This window comes from Cibotium barometz, chromosome 61 (genome assembly GCF_041138505.1).
Source record: "Cibotium barometz isolate CiBa-2024 chromosome 61, ASM4113850v1, whole genome shotgun sequence".
Lineage (NCBI taxonomy): Eukaryota > Viridiplantae > Streptophyta > Polypodiopsida > Cyatheales > Cibotiaceae > Cibotium > Cibotium barometz.
In genome coordinates, this window is record NC_141106.1 from 22,320,689 (window position 1) to 22,341,654 (window position 20,966).

The window sequence follows — 20,966 nt, forward strand, 5'->3', positions numbered from 1 at the left end:
CAAGTGCCTTTGCCTATAGAGGGATTACTAAGAGCCCTAGATGCCTCTCTCTCCCTCTCACTCATTATATGACATCTTGCTCTCACTCTCTCTCTATAGCTTTTAAGGGTTCTTCGTGTGAGCAAGACGACATTCTGTCGGGCTAGAGATGTGGAGGAGAAATGTAGGTAGGGTATCCTTACTCTCTCTCTCTCTCTCTCTCTCTCTCTCTCTCTCTCTCTCTCTCTCTCTCTCTCTCATTATATAGCTATGAAGGGTCTCTATGAGCAACACGCAAAGTGAAGGCTCTAAGGTGACATGGGTCTAGCCATGGAGGAAGAGAGGAGGTGAAAGTTCAAGAGAGGCCATGCAATTGTAGGCGCAAGAGAAAGGGCAAGACGAGAGGGGAAGGGGTTATGTCAAAAACCTTGAGGGAATGTCTAGAACCTTAGTTTTCTAATTAATGCTACACTAATAGAGTTAAATAGGGCTCTGAAATGCATAAAAAAGAACAAATTGATTAACTAATTCTAGTTTTAGTGTGTTGTTATAACCTTTGATTATAAATTTTTGAAATGAAAGGATGCTTTCATAATTGCAAATCACTGTAATCAAAAACTTATGAACAATCATATCTTTGAAGCCAGTCACGCGTACCTGAGAATTGCGAATCTTTTCATTTGAGGGCTTTCGTATGTATATCCATCAAAATCCAACTCCATTTAAGACATTTACACCCAAATTAGTGTTTTCCAACCTTTCGTATGTATATCCATCAAAATCCAACTCCATTTAAGACATTTACACCCAAATTAGTGTTTTCCAACCTTTCCAAAGCTGTAAATCAACATGGGGAATAGAGGAAGACCCTTGTAGCTAAGTAAATCGTTGTTGCATCGTATATAGCCAAGTGTCTTTGCAAGGTAGTAATCTTGCATCTCTCTCTCTCTCTCTTTCTCTCTCAACCATCTAGTGAATTGCACCCTCTTTCTCTCTTTTGCACTCATCCAATAAAAAATTGCTCTCTCTCTCTCTCTCTCTCTCTCTCTCTCTCTCTCTCTCTCTCGTAGAGCTGTCATGCGAATCCATGAGAATTTTTGTCATCATAAATAAAAAAGGTGTATGGTTTTAAGGAGAGAAATTAGGATGTCTAGGGAGCAATTATTAGTGAGAGTGGATGTGTGTGTGAGACGACGTGGGTGAGTGGCTTTTTACTCCATGCATGTGAAGTGCATGCCCCTGTACAATGGACGGGTAACAATCAGGGCATGCATGCACGCTGGTGACCCAAATGGAGAAGGCCTAGGCCATGCAAGAGGCAGCAAAATGGTGGCTGGGGGGACTAGGGGATGGAGGAAATGAAGCGACTCCATGAGCAAGATGATGGAGAGAGGGAGAGAAAGAAAGTATTTCTTCCTGATTGGGTGGTGGCGAGACTCAGCGTGCAAACACAACGGGTCCAAAAATGAGAGAACGCAAGGTATGTATGAAGGTATCCCCGGAGCTTATTAGGAGTCAAGTTGGCCTTTTTTCCATGTGCAGTGTGATTGTGTTTTGTTCTGGCAAGCCTCCTTCTAAGGTAGATATTGGTAAATGGCTGTAAGATGAGATTTTTCATGATAGAGTGGACTCTCAGGTCTTTTACCTAGGCAAGGGGTTTCTTGCAGTCTCGGAGCTATTTACAAAAAGTGCCATTGTTCATGGGGCATAGAATTGTACATGCTATCCCATTTGACTCTCTCTTCGATGTGACCAAAAGCTTTCAAGAAGCTTGCCCTGTTTGGGTAGAGCTCCCTAGCTTAGGCCTGCACTGAGTGAGATTGCATGCACTCTTGGTTCGGTTCTGTATTTGTCAAAGGATGAGGTGGGGGACCTCCAAGCTAATAATGTATGTATCTCTTGGAACACCATGGTAGAAACCATTAAAACTCTAGAGGGAGATTTAGGGGAGTTGGGAAAGTTGGAGTTGAACTTGAGGTTCGGGCCATTTCTAGGTGCTTGTTTCAGATGTGGTGGCTTTGGGCATATAGCTAAAAATTGTGTCGGGGGGGTGCATGCAAAACCAGAAAGTAAGGAAAAAGAGTTGGGGGAAGGTGGGGATAGTGTTACTAAGGGAAAAGAGACAAGTACTGAGGGGGGGGAAGAAGGGAAAGGGAAAGATGCTTTAATTGGTGAAGGAGGGATTCAAGATGAGGGATCCTGGAAAAAAGTTAAGGGAAAATACAATCTTAGACAAGCTAAAGATGAGGCTAGGAAAGCTCTTAATAAAGGGGCTATAGGAGAAACTAGAGGGACTAGATCCCAAAGTAATATGAGCCCTCTGATCCTTTTAGTCCTCTGGGAGATGTGGATAGTGGGACCTCCTCTGTTCAAAGGTTTGGCTAGTAGGTGGAAGAAGCTTAGAAGGAGATGCAAAAAGGTGTGGCTCACAATGGGAATGATGAGGAAAAGGACATGGTACCAGAAACAACCTTAACAGGAGTAAGTCAATAGAAGTTAGTGGATGCACATGGAATGCTAAAGGGATTAAAGATTAAAAAAACTTTGCTTTTTTTTTGGGGGGGGGGGGCTTTATATTATGGCTATTTAGGAACATAACCTATTTGGGTTAAAGTCCTTTAGAAAAGATAGGTAAGTATGAGGATTGGACTGTGTTGTATGGAGGGAGTGAAGGGTGGATATAGTGGAGTGATGACTATCATTTATAATATTCTGATCATCCTAATGGTAGGATTTTGGTAGTTGAAGTTCAAGTAAATGGGGAAAGTATGTGGTGGGTGAAGAATATCTATGGGGAAAGGATGTGGGTGGTGAATATGTAACCATAATATTAGAAGTGGAATGTGGGAATGGATTGCTAATCTGAATATTTAGGGTCACTGTATTCTCTTGGGAGATTTTAACATGGTTGAAAAGCAGAAGGATCGATGTGGGGGGAGAACCATTTTGATGGGCCAAGAGAAGAAGTGGTGGGAGGAATTATGAGGAAAAATGGGGTTGATGGATGGGTGGGATATGGGTGATTGGGGGTCCTGGGCATTCTTATTTTACTCTACAATACTTTGGGTCATCATCTAGAATAGATAGAGTCTTTCTTAACCAACAAGCAATATGGGCCCCTCACACTTTGAAGATATCAGCTGATTCCGGCATTGCTCTTTCTGACCATAGGCCTTTGAAATGGGGTTGGCACATAGCTGACTAGGAAGAGGCCAAACTAAATAAATTCCCCACAAGGAAACTAAGAGTTAACAATATGCTTCTTAAGGATGAGCTCTTTATTAGATACACTGAGGAGGCAATTGGGAGACTTAAAAATAGAGGGACTGTTCATGGTTCCTTGAGATCTTTTTCTAATGAGATGTAAGGTATAATAAGGGGGGTTGGGAAACTTAGAGCTGAAGAAAAAAGACATGAAAGGAGGAGATGGAGTGAACTGATGGAAATCTTGCAGAAAAAGAGGCAAATTAGGAAACTCACAGATGAAGAAGCTATTTTGTATCTTAAGTGCTAGACATGCCTGAATGTGTTACATCGTGGTAATTTCACAGAGGGCAAGGAGCTCTAGTCACCACCCAACCATAGAGAAATACGGATAAGTGCCCACATTGGTGGCGTATATAGTGGCTTGCTTGCCCACACTAGCTCAACCACCCACGGTGCTCCGATCCGAGCGCCTCACCCCTGAACCCCGGACACACTCACATACACTCCTACTTTCTGTTGCTGCACAGGTGACTCACGCATGCTGTTTTATAGGCTACGTTACATTGCCCCTCCCTTCTAAAGAGTTTTCGTCCATGAAAAGAAAGTAGGGAAAGTTGTTGGTAAGCATATATAGTTGTTCTCACTTGAGAGCTTTTCTGACCTATTCATCCACTTAACAATTTCTCATCGGTACACAATACACCTCGTGTTCCAGTTTTTGAACCTAAGAATTCTCCTTGGTTCATGTGGAAGTGCGGTAACTCCAAGGACTCAACTACAACTTTCAAGACAAACTACGTTGTCTTGTGATACATTGTTTTCACATGCCACTGACATGAAAAACTAGGTGTACTCAAGAGCTCTCCGGCAACTCAAGTTTGTAGACTACGCTACCAACCATTTGTAGACTACACTACTAAATATTTGTAGACTATGCTACCATACTTTGCTACCAACTTCTTGACTCTGCTCCTTGCATAGCTCTACGGCCATAGGAGATCTAGACTAGATTCTATAAAACAACGTAAATGGAGCAAATCTAGTCATGAACAACAAAAAATAGATTTCAAAGGTCAAAGGTACTCCTCTCCACTAGATTATTCATGTATGCACAAGAATATGCTCTAGAACCTCATTGGGTTTCTAGTTTAACCACCATCAATCTACGGATGGTTGACCTCACTCTTACTTAGAAAGTAATATTTGACCTTTGAAGATTTTCCTTTAAGATGACTATCAAACTTTCTATCTCTACCCAACACTATATTTGTGGGGGCATGCCATATAGTTTGTAGAGATGTTTGATAAAGAGCCTTTCAAACTCAGATGTTTTCACATCTTATTAGTTGGTCAAATTTTGACCTTTTTACTTTTTCCTTCAATAAGAAGCTCTCAAATCCTTAAGAACCTCATAATAAATGTGCTCCAATATTTAAGGAATTCCTTTGCATGTTCTACGACATCAAATATGTTTTCCTCTTGTGGTTAGAAACCACATGAAATTTAATTCAACAAATTTGCGCAACTATTACAATTCTTTAGCAAATTGTTCTATAATGTGGTAAAGTTTATAGAGTTTAAGGAAAGCTATACTTTCCTCTCTCCAAAAGTTCCTGTGTGTTCTTCCAAGAACCGTTTACACATCTTGCAACGAAGATGATTTCCACGTAGACAGCATCTATGTGATGTACAGTGTCTACGCACTACTAGAAAATCAAGAGTAACGTGCACCAATGAGAGTTCCACTCCCAACCCACGAGTAGATACATGCCTATCCACATGTTTACTACTACTGCAACCACTTTGGTTGCTTGGCAATACATATCTATGTATCTACGGCCAACCATGTCTCTACGGACATGTTTATGGGCTATCTATGGTCACATCTAAAAGCTAATAGCACCATCCAAACACACATCTCCAGGCGTGTGGTTTCATTGGACACCTCTACTATGTGAAACAATATTATAAACCATTTCAATTATGGGAAATGATTTACTATAAAGAAATTGTTTATCGCTTACCCAATTTGTATATACATATGCTACAATATGTGGATTAGGTATGCCTTGAACATACCTTACACTGATAGACAAACAAAATCAATCTATGTACTTATGAAGTATGGCGTATAACAAATCTTTGAAGTGAAAATTCACTACTTACCCGTATAGGTGGCAATATACTACCCAACTGTAACCAATGAAAACAAAAATTAACGGGTCCTTGTACGCACTTCATAAACATATTACGAAACACAAATGTGTATGATTATTCTTTTTCCTAGCAAAGGAAAGAGGAACAACATCCACTTTACCCTATCTATCAAAACACCAAATCTTTCCCTTGATTTGGTTAACTCCGTACTCCTCTATAACAGCAACTCTGCACCCATGAATATACCCTTCTCAAGTTGGGATATTTATAGAGCTGTCTTTAACAAGACGCTCTAGCTAATTACTGAGCGAAGTGCTCATCTAGATTGACTCAAAACCTTTGGGACTACGACACAAAGTATGGGGCATTCCAGCATCTAATCAGCAATTATGCCCATCTCTGAACTCCGGTTCAATATCTAACTATGAGTCCCACTAGGTAGTGATAGAGGCCTTAGACTCAGCTTCAGACTCAGCTTCAGTGTGAATACAAATAGCAAAGCTCTTTAAGAACTTCCCCCAAATATTTTGTGGATCCACTTCATGGCCAACTGCCAGCATGTGAGATCCCTATTCCCACCGAGCAACGAGTAGCACTTCTCGCGCGGGATAGGGGTCCCACATTCGGGCCTCGTCCCCACGGATATCCGGACAAGAGACTAATCCGTCAATTTTTCCAGAAACCGGACTCGAAAAGACTTCTCTTACCCGGAAAGCACGGGCGATTCCACCAGGATAACTTTTTACTCTAACGTAGTCAAGACCATTATTGATCAAGCTAATCCGATTGTACCATTATTGATCAAAGCTAATCCGATTGTACCATTATTGATCAAGCTAATCCGATTGTACCTATAAAGATACTCGATCAGATCAAGGAAGAAACTTGCACTTGGATCATTGGGATCAACGCTCTTTTCCCCATCAAAGAGGCACAGCCGTTGATTCTTATCCTCCATAGAACAATTACTATCCGAGATTTACTTTATCTATCATAATAACAGAAATTGAGTCTCGATTTACGGATCCATCAGTCTAGCCTAACCCCATCCAATCCCATGGGTTAGCCAACCGCCCAACCACTGTAGTGATGGGATCCAATTAAGAATTTGGTTAGGTTTTGTCCCGGGTACCAAGGAAAAGAGTTCCAAGGCCCCCTAGCCGGAAGTTCATGCAAAAATAAAACTAGTCACACCACTTACACACCCAATATGAAATTGCCTTTTCACAGATTCAACCAGTTTTAAAACAATCCTTTAATAAAACCATAGTATCATTGATCACCATCTTCCAATTTATCCAATTGATTCTTAATTTCCCATCATTCCTTCATCAGAGTATTTATGGCATCATTGGCAACTAGAACGCTCACCACCTGTCCACTCAGGGGCCGTTTCAATAGTTCCTAGCCCATAATACTCGGTAATATAATCACTTATCAAGATGGACTCTCGTTGAAGATCAGCAAGATCAACCAACAGATCCATATAAAGAGCCATGGACTCATCCATTGAAGACCAGCAAGGTCAATCAACTAGATCCATGCCCAATTTCAGAAAACAACTCTTACTCCTTGTTCCAATATCTTCCTCGACGCACGCGTGGGTATCGTAGGCGACCCAGAGCCCGAGCACCGTATGGTCAGCACCCTCTAGGATCCTTCACAAGTGACCTAGCGCTTCACTCATAGGCCGCTTCCTTGGCCCCTCATCCACCGTACCGGAAGCTCACCATTTAATCGCACCGAGGCTGGCGGCCGACCTTGCTACACGAGACGTCCTCCATTGACTCTCCGTCAGCAATTGCAACTTTATCAGTTAGGTCTCCACGACCTTAATCACAAGACGGTCAAAATGCTTTCCCAGCATTCTTGACATAAAACAGTCATTTACAAACAGCATTTACAAACAGTTTACAATTACAGTTTTTGTATTAACTCTCATTTTTCCACATTATCCCTCATCAATCCACATTACTTATTCCACATTCCATTTATATGTGTACTCATCCCATCACATCATTTTCCATCTCATCACTTCAGATTCCTTCACATCACATATCATATATTCACATCCATACATATATCCACATCCACATCCTCATTCACATCCATACATCCACATTCATGCATCCACATCTACATGCATACATCCATACATACCCATCCACATTCACATCCATATTCTCACCCTATCACAACCCATATACATCTTATCCCATCATATACACTTCTTACCTCATCCCATACACATCCTATCACTTCTTAACTCATCTTATCAATTTACAAACAGTCACAAAATACAATTTCTATATTAACTCTCATTTTTCCACATTATCCCTCATCAATCCACATTACTTATTCCACATTCCATTTATATGTGTACTCATCCCATCACATCATTTTCCATCTCATCACTTCAGATTCCTTCACATCACATATCATATATTCACATCCATACATATATCCACATCCACATCCTCATTCACATCCATACATCCACATTCATGCATCCACATCTACATGCATACATCCATACATACCCATCCACATTCACATCCATATTCTCACCCTATCACAATCCATATATATCTTATCCCATCATATACACTTCTTACCTCATCCCATACACATCCTATCACTTCTTAACTCATCTTATCACATCCTAACTCATCTCGTATGCATCTTATCACATCATATCACTTCCCATATCTTTTATGCATACCTCTATGCATGAAATTCAATTATGCTAAAAGTAACACTTTTATAATAAAATAATTATCTTTTATGCATACCTCTATGCCTGAAATTCAATTATGCTAAAAGTAACTCTTTTATAATAAAATATTCATCTCTTATGCATACCTCTATGCATGAAATTCAATTATGCTAAAAGTAACTCTTTTATAATAAAATATTCATCTCTTATGCATACCTCTATGCATGAAGTTCAATTATGCTAAAAGTAACACTTTTATAATAAAATATTCATCTCTTATGCATACCTCTATGCATGAAATTCAATTATGATAAAAGTAATTCTTTTATAATAAAATATTCATCTCTTATGCATACCTCTATGCATGAAATTCAATTACGCTAAAAGGAACTCTTTTATAATAAAATATTCATCTCTTATGCATACCTCTATGCATGAAATTCAATTATGCTAAAAGTAACTCTTTTATAATAAAATATTCATCTCTTATGCATACCTCTATGCATGAAATTCAATTATGCTAAAATTAACACTTTTATAATAAAATATTTATCTTTTATGCATAATATAAAAATTTAATTTTTCCATGATTACTATGAAATTATTTCAATTAATCTAGGATGATAATTCCTAGAATATGGTAGGAAATCCTCTTTTCATGCTTTGAATGAAATTATTTTATGTGTAAATTTTTATAAAATTTTGCCATAGCTCCGCTACTATAACTAATAAATCTCAATTATTTTAAAAAATAAGGCTTATCTTTAAGGGAATGATTAGAATGATCCCTAATTGGATCATCAACCCTTAATGGATTGAATAAAAAATAATCATGGAATACATAAACTAAAAGTATAGATTAAAACCATTAATTTGTTCTTAAGCATAGATTAATCTTGGATTAAGAAAAAGCTTTATGAAAAGCTTCATTTGGATTAAGAATGGGTCATGAGTATGACCATTTCTTAAGTGAGAGAGAGAAAAAACCATTAGAATTAAACATAAATGGAAATTTATGTAATTCTTTACTATCATTAATTAATTAACTTCAATAGCATTTCAAAAACCATACCAATTAAGCTTCTCAAGCTTGAGAGGGGTTGAGAAGAGAGAAACATTGAGAAATTATAGAAAAGATCAAAATTCACCATACTTACCTTACAATTTGCTTGATTCTTTGTTCACGGTAGAGGTCCCCAACCAATCAATTGGTTTAGTATGTTGATGGAGCCACCAATGGAGATTGAAGAAAGAGAGAAGTGTCAAAAACTAGTGAATTATTAAAGAATTCACAGTTCTTGGCTTAGGTGGAGTAGAGTAACAATGCATAAGACACTATATATTTTCAACAAGGGGAGGCTTCTATTTATAGGAAAAATTGAGCTCCTAACCAAACAAACTGATTCTAGAATTTTCCAAGTCAGTTTGGTCACTTTTTGACCATTTTTAGGTCAGTTAAGCTAACTTTTTAGAACTAGACTTGAATGAGGAGAGAGGAGAGATGAAATATCTCAATTTTTATGAGTTTAAAACTCATTTAAGCATGTGTTTTAGGCACCTCATTGAAGGCCCTCCTTTTCCTTACTGATGTGTCAAAAATGGAATCCTTACACTCAAAATATCTCATATTTTTATATTACTCATAGTTTTTTACTATTAAACCTTGTACATTTTCAACTCTTCATCTTATGTGAGCATTGAAGGGACTCCCCTTCCTTACATATGTGTCAAAATGAAATCATTATACCCAAAATATCTCATATTTTTAATATTGCTCATAGTTTTTTACTAATAACCTTGTACATTTTTAACTCTTCACCTTATGTGAGCATTTACTCATTTTTGGGTATCTTCTTTTACAAAATTGGATTTATCTCCTCCCTACACATGGATTGATGCTATTGGCCCATAGGAACCTTAATTGGACCATAGTCCAAAGATTTCTGAAAATCTAGACCCTTAGACTAAGGTTCTTTATACCTATTTCCAATTAATTCCAATTGCACAAAACATTGGAAAATTCTTTTTGAATTTCTGTTTCAGGGGAATTCATCTTAATTATATGAGATATTTTTCTATCCAAAAATATTCAAAATCTGAATATTCTCTCTCTAGAATATGTTCTCTCTCTAGGTTAAAACGGTTAGAAACAAGGTCTTTATATTTCTGAAGAGGGATTGATTACAGGGGAAGATACTAGACATCAAAAAGGGGTTGGGGGAGGAATCTTACACAGCATAGCATGAAAACACTTCCACGCCTACCCAAAATATACACTGAACACTCTTGGCAATTTGGCCACACCAAATTGACAAGTAGGGCTTTATCTAGAATAACAAGCACCTAAGGTTTGTGACTTTCCATAAAGTTTGAGCTCGTTGTGGAAGTCAACACCTATATCGGTTAAATGAATCTATCGCTTTCTTCTAATAAATTTATCACCCCCATTTAACACAAGGTCAAGTAGGCATGAAGGGTCCACCCCCCCCCTGAGCACTCTGTCTTAGTACATGACCCAAGATATTCATCTTATCACTCTAGGTTAGCGCTCACTCTTCTTCTTGGAGAAACCTTGTCTATTCACTCAGGATTAGCACACCTTTCTAATGAGGAAGGTGATGATTTGTGGAAAGTGCGCATGCATAACTACTAGGAATTCCATACCAGCATCAAGATCAAGATTTGTGTAATCACTCCGGATTAATGCCAAATCTAGTGTGGTTTGCCTCTAATCTCTCCGGATTAGCTTCAAACCTTTAGTTTACTTCTGAACCACCATGTTCAGTCCTAAACTCGCCAGACATGTTAGAATACCCCGTTAAGCTCTCCGGCTTAGAAATCTTTCTAACAAACACAGTGATGGTTTATAAAACTATGTTAGATTCAATGAAAAAAAATAACCATGCTCGTCTGGAGTGAAGTACTTCTCACCTTAACCAAGTAATAATCCCATCACATACTAATGATGATCCACTCATTTCCCAGTGTCTTTCAACTGGTAGGTTCTACGAGGACATGAACTTTGCAACACTAAATAGCCCAAGAAAACTAAGAATTTACTTTTTAAATTTATGAAAGTCATTCCATACTTCCATAATTTGTACATTAGCAACAACGAAACATGTGCTCAAAATGAACACCAGTGTTGGATATAAGCGAGATTACACTCCCTGAATGTTTTAGGGTGTCCCCCACATATCACAACCATCCAACTATACTAATCTTTCTGCTCACCAATGGTTCTATAGCATTCTCAAACTAGAAACCACTCTATCAGCACTAGTATTTAATCATGGCTATGCTACATAGAGCTTCTCCGAACTCTATTGTTGGATTTCTTCCTAACAAAAGGCTATAAGTGAGTCTCAAACTCAATCTTATCCAAACACTTGGTCACTATGGAATAAGCATACAACCAATCAAAGGGTCAACCTATGTGTACGATTACATATTTAAGTGGATTCACTCTCAATAATTAATTGGATTCACTCCCAATGTCCTCACACACGTCGCACGTGCCTTAGAGTTGATCGGATTCACTCACAATCAAACTCACAGAACCTTTGCACACGTCACACGTGTCTTAGAGTTGATCGGATTCACTCACAATCAAACTCCCATAATCTTTACATGCGTCACATATGTCTTAGAGTTGATCGGATTCACTCACAATGTTTTCATACGCATCACACGTATTCACAGAGTATACCACACGTTTCACAGAGTATACCACACGTTTCACAGCTGGTTGAATTCACTCACAACCAACTAGGGTCACTCTCTAAAGAATTAATTCAAAAGAGCTGCTCAGATTCACTCACAATCAAGCTCACATATTCCTTACATGCGTCACACATGTCACACTTGATTGGATTCACTCACAACCAACACTCAATTTGTGATAAGTTATTCGTCACACAGATAAATATCACTAAGTATTCATCATAGACATGTAAAAGAGACATTGTATCAAGGACTTTAAATTCTAGTGTCCCATACCACCAGAAATTATCCCACACAAATCTAGAGATAAGTTTGTATCAGAATACTTCACATAGGATTAATTTCGTGTCCCATATACCACAAGATTAATTCATAGTAGTGAAAATTTCATAAAGTATAGTTCGAGATGTATAGTTCGAGATGAAGGGCCAGTTTCTCCAACAAGTTCTACTTTTGATACATAAGAACTCTCTTTAAAATTTACAAAAAGGCTTAAATATATTTTTTTTTTGTAGGGATAATAAAATGAACATGTTACCCTAAGAGTTAGAGTAGTCGTTGTGGTAGGCTTGTTCTTCAAAATAAAACTTGATGACATAAAAATAAAATCCAAAAGTAAGAGAGTCTTACCTTGATGTATTGTTGGCTATAAAATAAAAAGGTTAAGAGAAATAGAGAATTTAAAACAATTTGTGAATAACTGAAAACGTAATTATTGGGTAAAGATGAAGACTTATCGTGTGTAAGTCGAGATGACAATTGTTGCAAACTCAACATGGCTCCATGGTAGAGATCATTGGTATAACACCACCGGGTAGGATCCCTTTGACAATAAACTTGCCCAGCAGGGCACGACTCTGTATAACTGGATCAATGAGGCCAAGGCCCCCTACCTTGCTGAATGATCACTCTCCATGCCACCTTGGCCCTGGCTGGCCTCCCATCACTTCCTTCCCACAAGAAGTTTTGGATCAAACACTGTATCTGGCCAATACAAGCCCGAGAAAAGACCCAGCACGAGGTGATGTACCACATGGTGGCAGCAGTATCACAAATCCCTGCGGGGCTGAGAAAATATCTAAAACCATGGAATCGAATGATAGGTAAAAGTTGTATATAACAATGATTGTAACCGTAAAACAATAACGCTCGAGTTGGTCTTGTCACGACACCACTAGAGTGATCCATATATCTACCAACACATCTGGAGTCATTAAGTCCAACGTTTAAACTATGAGAGTATAGCACTAATCATTAATAATTCTTTTTTTCTCTCTCTTCTTGTTTTTCTTTTTCTCTTTTTTTTCTTCTTCTTCTCTCTCTCCTCCTCTTCTTCTTCTCCCTCTTCTTTTTCTTTCTTCTCTCTCCTCTTCTTTCTTCTTCTTCTCTCCTCCTCCTCTTCTTCTTCTTCTCCTCTCTTTTCCTCTTCTTTTTCTCCCTCTTATTTCTCGTTCTTCTCTCTCCTCTTCTTTCTTTCTTCTTCTTCTCTTTTTCTCTTTTTCTCCCTCTTCTCTTCTTTCTTCTTCTTCTTCTTCTTTCTCGTTCTTCTCTCTCCTCTTCTTTCTTCTTCTTCTTCTCTTTTTCTCCCTCTTCTTTCTCGTTCTTCTCTCTCCTCTTCTTTCTTCTTCTTCTTCTTCTTCTCTTCTTCTCCTTCTCCCACAGCTCGCCATAAGCTGCCACGTAGCACGCAGTTTATCCCACATAGCGTTGTGTTCGTATGAGGGGGAAAGTATAAAAAACACAAAGGGCTTCCTTAATCTTCAACTCGTGGAAGAGTGAGAGGCTTCTCCTCGTAGCCGTCCATTGGCTTTTGGTGTTGATATTTCGGTGGTCTATAACATCCATTGCTGCCTGCATTCAGTTGTTCTTGCTACCTCTGAGTGGTCGATGTTGGCGAGACTGGCTCGTTTCTTGAGCGTCGTGTGCTACTCTGACCAATGTTCCTTATTCGAACTTTGTGCCTGTGTTGTTGGTGCCTGTTACATGGCCGTCTGAGTGCTGCAATATCCAAAGCATATCTTTTAATCTCAAATTTTTTCGGAGTGTCGCGCCAGGGCTATGATACCATTGAAATGGGAAAACGCAGACCTCGAGAAGCGCATGCAACCAAAATACAAAAAATTAAGAGAAACACCAAATTGGGTCGCAATTTCCCCTCCAAGTGTGTGCCAAAAGTATCCCTGCTTAAGTATTTTAATAGTATTATATTCCATCAAAAATAGATTACATGGCTATTTGAGCCCAAGCTTGCTTTACAAGCTTTCTTTTTTACAAAAATAAAGCAATAAAATATTTCAAAAATCTCACTCCTGTGACAGCTCCGGCGTGTGGACTCCATGTCCGGTCGAGCTTCGTCACCGCATGGGCGACTCATGCATGCCATTTTATAGGCTACGTGACAATGTGCTAGGAGAGAGGAAAGTAGATGGAAAACCTTCAATAATAAAAGAAAACCCGACAAATATCTCTTCAAATTGGCTGAGGGAAAACATTGCGAGGAAGTAATGGGAAGGATTTTCGATGAAAATGGAAAAGGGTTGGGGGGAATTGACTTGATTGCCAAAAGGTGGGTAGAAGTTTTAGGATCCACCCTTAGCTTGAAAGAAGACTACTCATGCAGAAGATTTCAAGCTGAAAATAAGTTGTTAGGACTGATTGATCAACAATAAAGCCAAGTGGCTTGAGAGAGAGAGATAGATGCTAAAGAGTGCTGGGTGGCCCTTCAAAAGCTGAGAGAGAGAAGTCCCCTGGGATGGATCTCTCTCTCAAGACAAGTGGCTTGAGAGAGAGATAGATGCTAATAAAGAGTGCTGGGTGGGATCTCTCTCTCAAGCCAAGTGGCTTGAGAGAGAGATAGATGCTAATAAAGAGTGCTGGGTGGCCCTTCAAAAGCTGGGGAGAGAGAAGTCCCCTGGGTGGGATGGATTATCAATTGAATTTTTCATTGCCTTTTGGCCATCATTAAAGGACTTGGTTTAGAAAGTGTGCAAAGAAGCTTTCACATCAATTGAATTTTTCATTGCCTTTTGGCCATCATTAAAGGACTTGGTTTAGAAAGTGTGCAGAGAAGCTTTCACATCAATTAAATTTTTCATTGCCTTTTGGCCATCATTAAAGGAATTGGTTTAGAAAGTTTGCAGAGAAGCTTTCACATCTCGCAACTTGGATAAAGACTTGAAGGAGGGACTGGTGAAACTTATCCCCAAACAGGCAGCATGTGAGAGATTCAACCACTCGAGACCCATTACCTTGTTGACTGTTATATATAAAATCCTAGCCAAAATCATTGCTATAAGGATCACCCTTGTTCTTCAAGAAATCATTTCCAAGAGAGACAATATGGCTTCATAAAAGGTAGGTCAATATATGATAATATATATATATATATGCAGCTATGCTGGGAAGAGATGTGGCTTTTAGGACACATAAAAAATGCATATTATTTCAACTTGATCTAAAGAAGGCCTATAACATGGTGCATTGATCATTTGTGGCTAGCGTGATGGAAAAATCGGGGTTTGGTGTTAGGATGGCTACTTGCATATACACTCTTACCTTGGGAGGGCACTCTAAGTTGATGTTGAATGGGAGAGTGGTTGGGGGATTTGAAGTGAATAGGTCTATGAGGTAGGGCTATCCTCTTGCTCCTTTACTGTTTACCATTGCCTCTCACCCTTTGATAGTGGCCTTGGAAGATGCCTATGCAAAAGGTAGGATAAGTGGACTGAAACTGAGAAATGGTGAGCAGTTGGTGTGATACAATGCTTTGCTGATGACTCTTTACTCTTCTTGAAAGCAAATAATAACAATATGAGAGATGCTTTGTCTATTATTTAGGAGTTTGTAGAAGCTTCTAGGTCCAAGTGCCATATACATAAGTCCAAGATCATAAGTCTATCTGAGGATAATGGTTTTAATTTAGAAAGATGGGGATGTGAGGTTATCAAGGGGGGACATATTATTAGACATTTAGGGGTCCCTTTTGGGGTTGATCTTACTAACAACAAGCAATTGACTGACTGAGCCCTAGAGAGATTATGCTTGAAGCTTAAAAAATGGGAGGGCATCAGAATTCCATTTCATGACATGATAGCTAATGCAATGCTGTGTTGAATGCCTACATTATGTTCCTATGCCCTATGCTAGAGTTTGGAAAATGTCACTAGCAAAAGATTGTGGGCCCCATAAGGGATTTCTTGTGGAGAAATGGAGTCCTAATAAGAAAACCTTAGCCTGGCTTGCCTGGGACAAATTATGTTTACCCAAGAGTAAAGGAGGTATTGGTATTCTGCATCTCCCCTCTTAGACTATAGCAAGGATTGCTTTGCTCCTCCCCAAGTGTCTTAACCAAGAGGAGATATGGACTAAGATGTTAAACGAGATTGTGGAAGATTCCCATACTCACTCAAAAGGAAGATGGTAGGGACTAGGGTGGAAGGACAAGCTATTCTCTTATGCCCCCCTAAAAGTCATAGGATCCCCCTGATTTGCAGAATGCTATGTAGCAAATGGAAGGAGGCTTTGGGACTGATGGTCTAGGATGGATGCTGCAAAGCATCAGGGAATTCTCTGTTGAGCCTAGGGATATGGTGGACTCACAAATTTAGCCCTTCTGGATCCCAGAGTAGCTAAAAACTTAAACAATAATGGGCTAAGGAGACTAGCTGATTGTTGGGATGGAAAAACAGTGGGGTGGAAGGAGCTTGATCAGTTAGAAGAGGAGTTTGGATTGTCCTCAAGGGAAGGGCAATTAGTTGGACTGGTGCTGGTTGAGGTACAAAAGGGGTGGACGCCTATAGCCTTTGATGAATCCTGTTGGTGGATAAAGGATTGGGCTTGGTACAATGGTGTGAAATTGGATAAAGGGGCAACAAAAGACTTATATAAGGAGTTGAGGAAAAGTGAGGTGAATGTAGACCACTGTAACAAAATTTGGAGGGTAAACTTGAGCCTAAACAGCTAAAGAAGGAGATTGAAAGCAATATGGGAGATAGGTATCTCTACAAAATCCCAGGTCTTTCTTTGGAGGATATGTATGTGGGCCCTACCCATTGGGATCAAGCTGCTTTAGAGAAACTTCACTAGTGGATGCTGTCCCAGGTGCAAGATAGCCCTGGAAGATGGGAAACATGCCTTTTGGGACTGCCTTGCTATTAGAGGGGCATGGGACAAAATTGGGAAATGGGTTTGCTGTAGGATAGGTATACAAGGCCAATGGGGGACTGCCAGATCTTAGGAAGATGGATAGTCACTGATGAAGCTGTCGATCTAGTTTTTAGCATAATTAGGTTATGCTATCTATGGTTATGTTGTTGATCTAGTTTTCAGCATAATCAGGTTATGCTGTCTATGGGAGATATGGAATACCAGAAATTGTATAGTTTTTAAAAAAGAAACTAATCTAGGGATGGATGTGATAGAGCTGATGCACAAATGTATATACATGTGTTAGTCTGTATACTATGTGAATAAGCTGAATAAGGTTGAGATGATTCAGGTAATTCAGGCATTGCAAGCTGGCATAGCTTGACGCCTATACCTCTTTGGGTGACTTTCATACATACTAGGTAAATCCTAACAGGCTCTTTATGTTTCAGGGTGTGCAGGGCTACATGTGAAGCCAAAAGGTGTGAAGTTTGGGTCAAAGACTAAAAGGTGGTACCTCAAAGAGAAGCAAATTGTATACACTTATGTGGCCTTCATTGAGAACCATGTTGGAACCAGACCAATAGTGAAAATATGGACCAAGAAAGGAGATATCTTGGAGAAACAATCTCCTACAGGATGCACAATTGAAGCCATGATTGAGACATGTATTCAGCTTTGGTTACCAAATCTCATTGGGGACCAAATCTCATTGGGGACGGTCTTCTTTTGTGATGGAAGATGATAGATGGTCTTTAATATGTGATTTGCTCAACATGGAGATGCAAAAGTTAAAGGTTTTTTTCTCTTGGGTCGGAATGTGAAGATGTAAAAAAAAACAAAAATAAAAATGTGTAATGGTTTTACTTTATTGCGAAGAGAATATTCCTTGGCATCCATTTGATTCCTTATATAGAGGACGAGAAAGCCGTCTTTTGTTGTTGATATCCGAAGTTCTTGTTGTACAGAGGTGGTTTCGTAAAGCTTTGCAGTATGCCTCGTCGAAGCGGTAGTGGAGGTATGCCTTCTTATGCGTGTGAAGTTTTCTGATTCTGAGTAGTATGTTCAGGTTTTGGTTGTCTGTTTTAGGGTTTTCAAGTTTTCTGTTCCGTTTTAGGATTTCTAGCGCCCTACGGTTTTCAAGTTATCTGTACTTATTAGGGCTTGTTTTCTGTTTTGATTTAGGGTTTTTTCTATTATGATTGGATTTTTCTAGTTGTCTTTCCTGATCAGGGTTTTCAAGTTTTCTTTCCTGATCAATGTGTTTAATTCTGTTCCGATGCAGGGTTTGGTGTCTGCCTGTGTAGGTGTTCGAAATTCTGATTAGGGTTTTTTTTCTGAATTCTGGTAGGCGGTTTAGGGTTTGAAGTTCCGATCTAGGGTTTCTGTGTCAAGGAGTTTATCCTTTTTAAGGACACGTTTTCTGTTGTTCTTTGATGAGTTTAGAACAGGCTTGTAGGAGCATACCGAGACATGGAAGCATCAGGTTTAGGTCTGGGGTCCACGTGTTCCTCTTTCTTTCATTTAAGCCAAGAAATAATTCCGAGTATCTTGATGATATGTGCTGTACATCAGTATCCAATATGTTTCAGCCTTTGCCTCATGAATTATATGCTGAGCCTTTGCTTGATGAACCACATTTAGGGTTTCCAGGGGTGGCATTTGTCAAGGATCCCACTCTTATACCTGTATGGGTTGCATGGGGATTAATGAATCAAGTAGGGATTACCAAAGTCGAGGGCCAGTGATGACACAGGGCCTAGTTTGATATCACAAGGTGTTGAGTTTGATTCTCTGTGCATTCCACACTTTGTACAAAAGAACATTTTCTTTGCAGTAGCGTTTATTTGGTTGCCTTGTTTGACGGGTGTCCAGGAAATTGGCGGATGCTAGACCACCACCTCTGACAGTTGCGCTTTAATGGTGCAACACCCAATATATAAAGGTCCTACTGAGGCCTTCCATTTTTATGCAGTGATCTTCGTCCCCGCTTTTCTTTAGCAAGCAGTAACTAAAACCTAGATGGCCACATGAGCCCTTCTCAAGCACGCTTTGATGAAGCTCTTCAAGATATAGACATTCAGTTGAGCTTAACGAAAACTGTGTTTATGACACTTCTTTTAACAATACTTGTGGTTCAACATCTATGACATTAGCTCAAGGAGGAGAAAAGCTGTACTAGTTGCATTTGCATGCTGTCATTATCAATTCAAAGTATTAGCCCTTTTCAAATTCAGTAAGCATATGCTTGTTAGTGGTGTGGTTTTATGATTTGTCTTATTAGTTTGCATTGAATTTTGGAACTATGGTATTCATACATTTGAATGGCTACATTTGAATATGTTTTGCTGTATCGATAATTATAATTTCTGATTAGTTTTTTTGCTGAATTGTTTCAGGGAAGTCATCTTACCGTCCGGCTCCTCGCCCTGTACATACTGCCCCACCTCCCAAGCCTGGTTTGCTTATGCCCACCTATGCCTATTGTGATTAGCTTTTTCCTTTTCCTTTTGGTATGGTAAGTTCAAATATCTTTTCTTCATATCTATCTCAGTGCAACATGCACCCCCGCCAGCTCCAGCTCAATCAAGTGGTGGTTCCATGATGGGTGGCCTTGGTGCTACAATTGCCCAAGGTACTTCAATAATATCTACAAGTGTACTCTAATTTCATACTAGCTTTATAGAATTTAATATGGCTACTTGAAAATGCTTAACTACTCTTTTTTTTTTTTGGGTGGCCCAAGGTATGGCCTTTGGGACTGGGAGTGCCATTGCACACAGGGCTGTCGATGGATTGATGGGGCCTCGCACTGTGACCCATGAGCATGTGACTTCAGATCCACAAGCTTCTGCACCTGCTGGCTCCCCTAATCTTACCACTGTCAGTGGAGCAGATGCTTGCACCAACCAAGCTAAGTCCTTCCAAGATGTAAGTTAATCTGTGGACTTGTTCATCTTTGTCAAGAGATTTGTATGCTGAAAGTGTTCTTGTTGCAGTGTATCAATGCTTATGGAAGTGAAATCGGGAAATGTCAGTTCTACGTTGATGTGCTGAATGAGTGTCGCCGTGGACTGACTGCATCTTCAGGGACCCTGTAATGTAGTTGGACATGCAATAACCCGAGAGGGTTGCACCGGATCTCTGGTGGATGCATAGCTAGTAGGTTTCCTTGTAAGTTCTCAGCCAGATCATTAATGCTGGATAAGAGTCAATTGTTTTGATTATGCTGTTATGCAATGTATAGGGAGAGATTTTGGCTCCTTCAAATATTTGCAATTCTCTCTTTTGTGTGTAGTGACCTTACAAAATGATTTGTGTGGTTATAATTTGGTGCTGGTTGTATTGCTTGATTAATTTGTGCTTTTGTTTTGTTTTGCGTGATTAGAACGGGTGCTGTTATGGATGGATGAATTGTAATAGTTTCCTGTTGCCTTGAACATGGGCATTATGTGCCGTCGCTGACTTGGCACGTTGTTTCCAGTATTTGGCTTGATCTTCAGATATCACTCCACACTAAGTACACTTGAAAATAGTGGGTGCTCCCAACATTGCTCACCAGTAGGCTCATTATTTATTGCTGTAAGTTTGTGAATTGATTTTCCATGAGTTGTTCAATTAATGGGATCCCCTAGTGTTCATCTTGGATGTCTTTACTTTGGTATAGTGCATCTTGGAGGGAGTTGAGATGATGATGAGCATCATGTGACATCGATGTTGTGGCATATTGTTGCTAGTGTTTGGCTTTATCTTCAGAGGTCATTGCACTCTTACATATGCTAGACTCCTCTAGACAAAAATTTGGAAAATGTCATCATGCCATTGGCATAGTTTGATGGAAATATCTCTCAGATAGAGAGTAATGGGCTGATGTGCACATTAATAGATGGTCATATTTAGAGAGTTTGCCTTATAGCTTTCTTAGAGGCAAGGTTTTGTATAAATAAGGGTTGTTTCTCTCTCATGATTCAAGGAGTTGTCTTTGGGGTTTTTAGCTTTTTTATCAGTTGAGACTCCTTACTCTCTTTCTCTTTATCTC

The 20,966-nt window shown here is 39.3% G+C and overlaps 1 protein-coding gene across 1 annotated transcript; it reads left to right on the plus strand.

Moving 5' to 3' along the window:
• Positions 1 to 17,826: 17,826 nt before the first annotated feature.
• On the plus strand, positions 17,827 to 20,214 carry LOC147604674 (uncharacterized). The gene is made up of 5 exons (XM_086794855.1): positions 17,827 to 17,945; positions 19,327 to 19,386; positions 19,482 to 19,562; positions 19,674 to 19,858; positions 19,927 to 20,214. Exons 1-5 carry the CDS (start codon positions 17,921 to 17,923, stop codon positions 20,026 to 20,028), a joined length of 453 nt encoding a protein of 150 aa, XP_086650981.1. The 5' UTR covers positions 17,827 to 17,920; the 3' UTR covers positions 20,029 to 20,214.
• Positions 20,215 to 20,966: the final 752 nt, after the last annotated feature.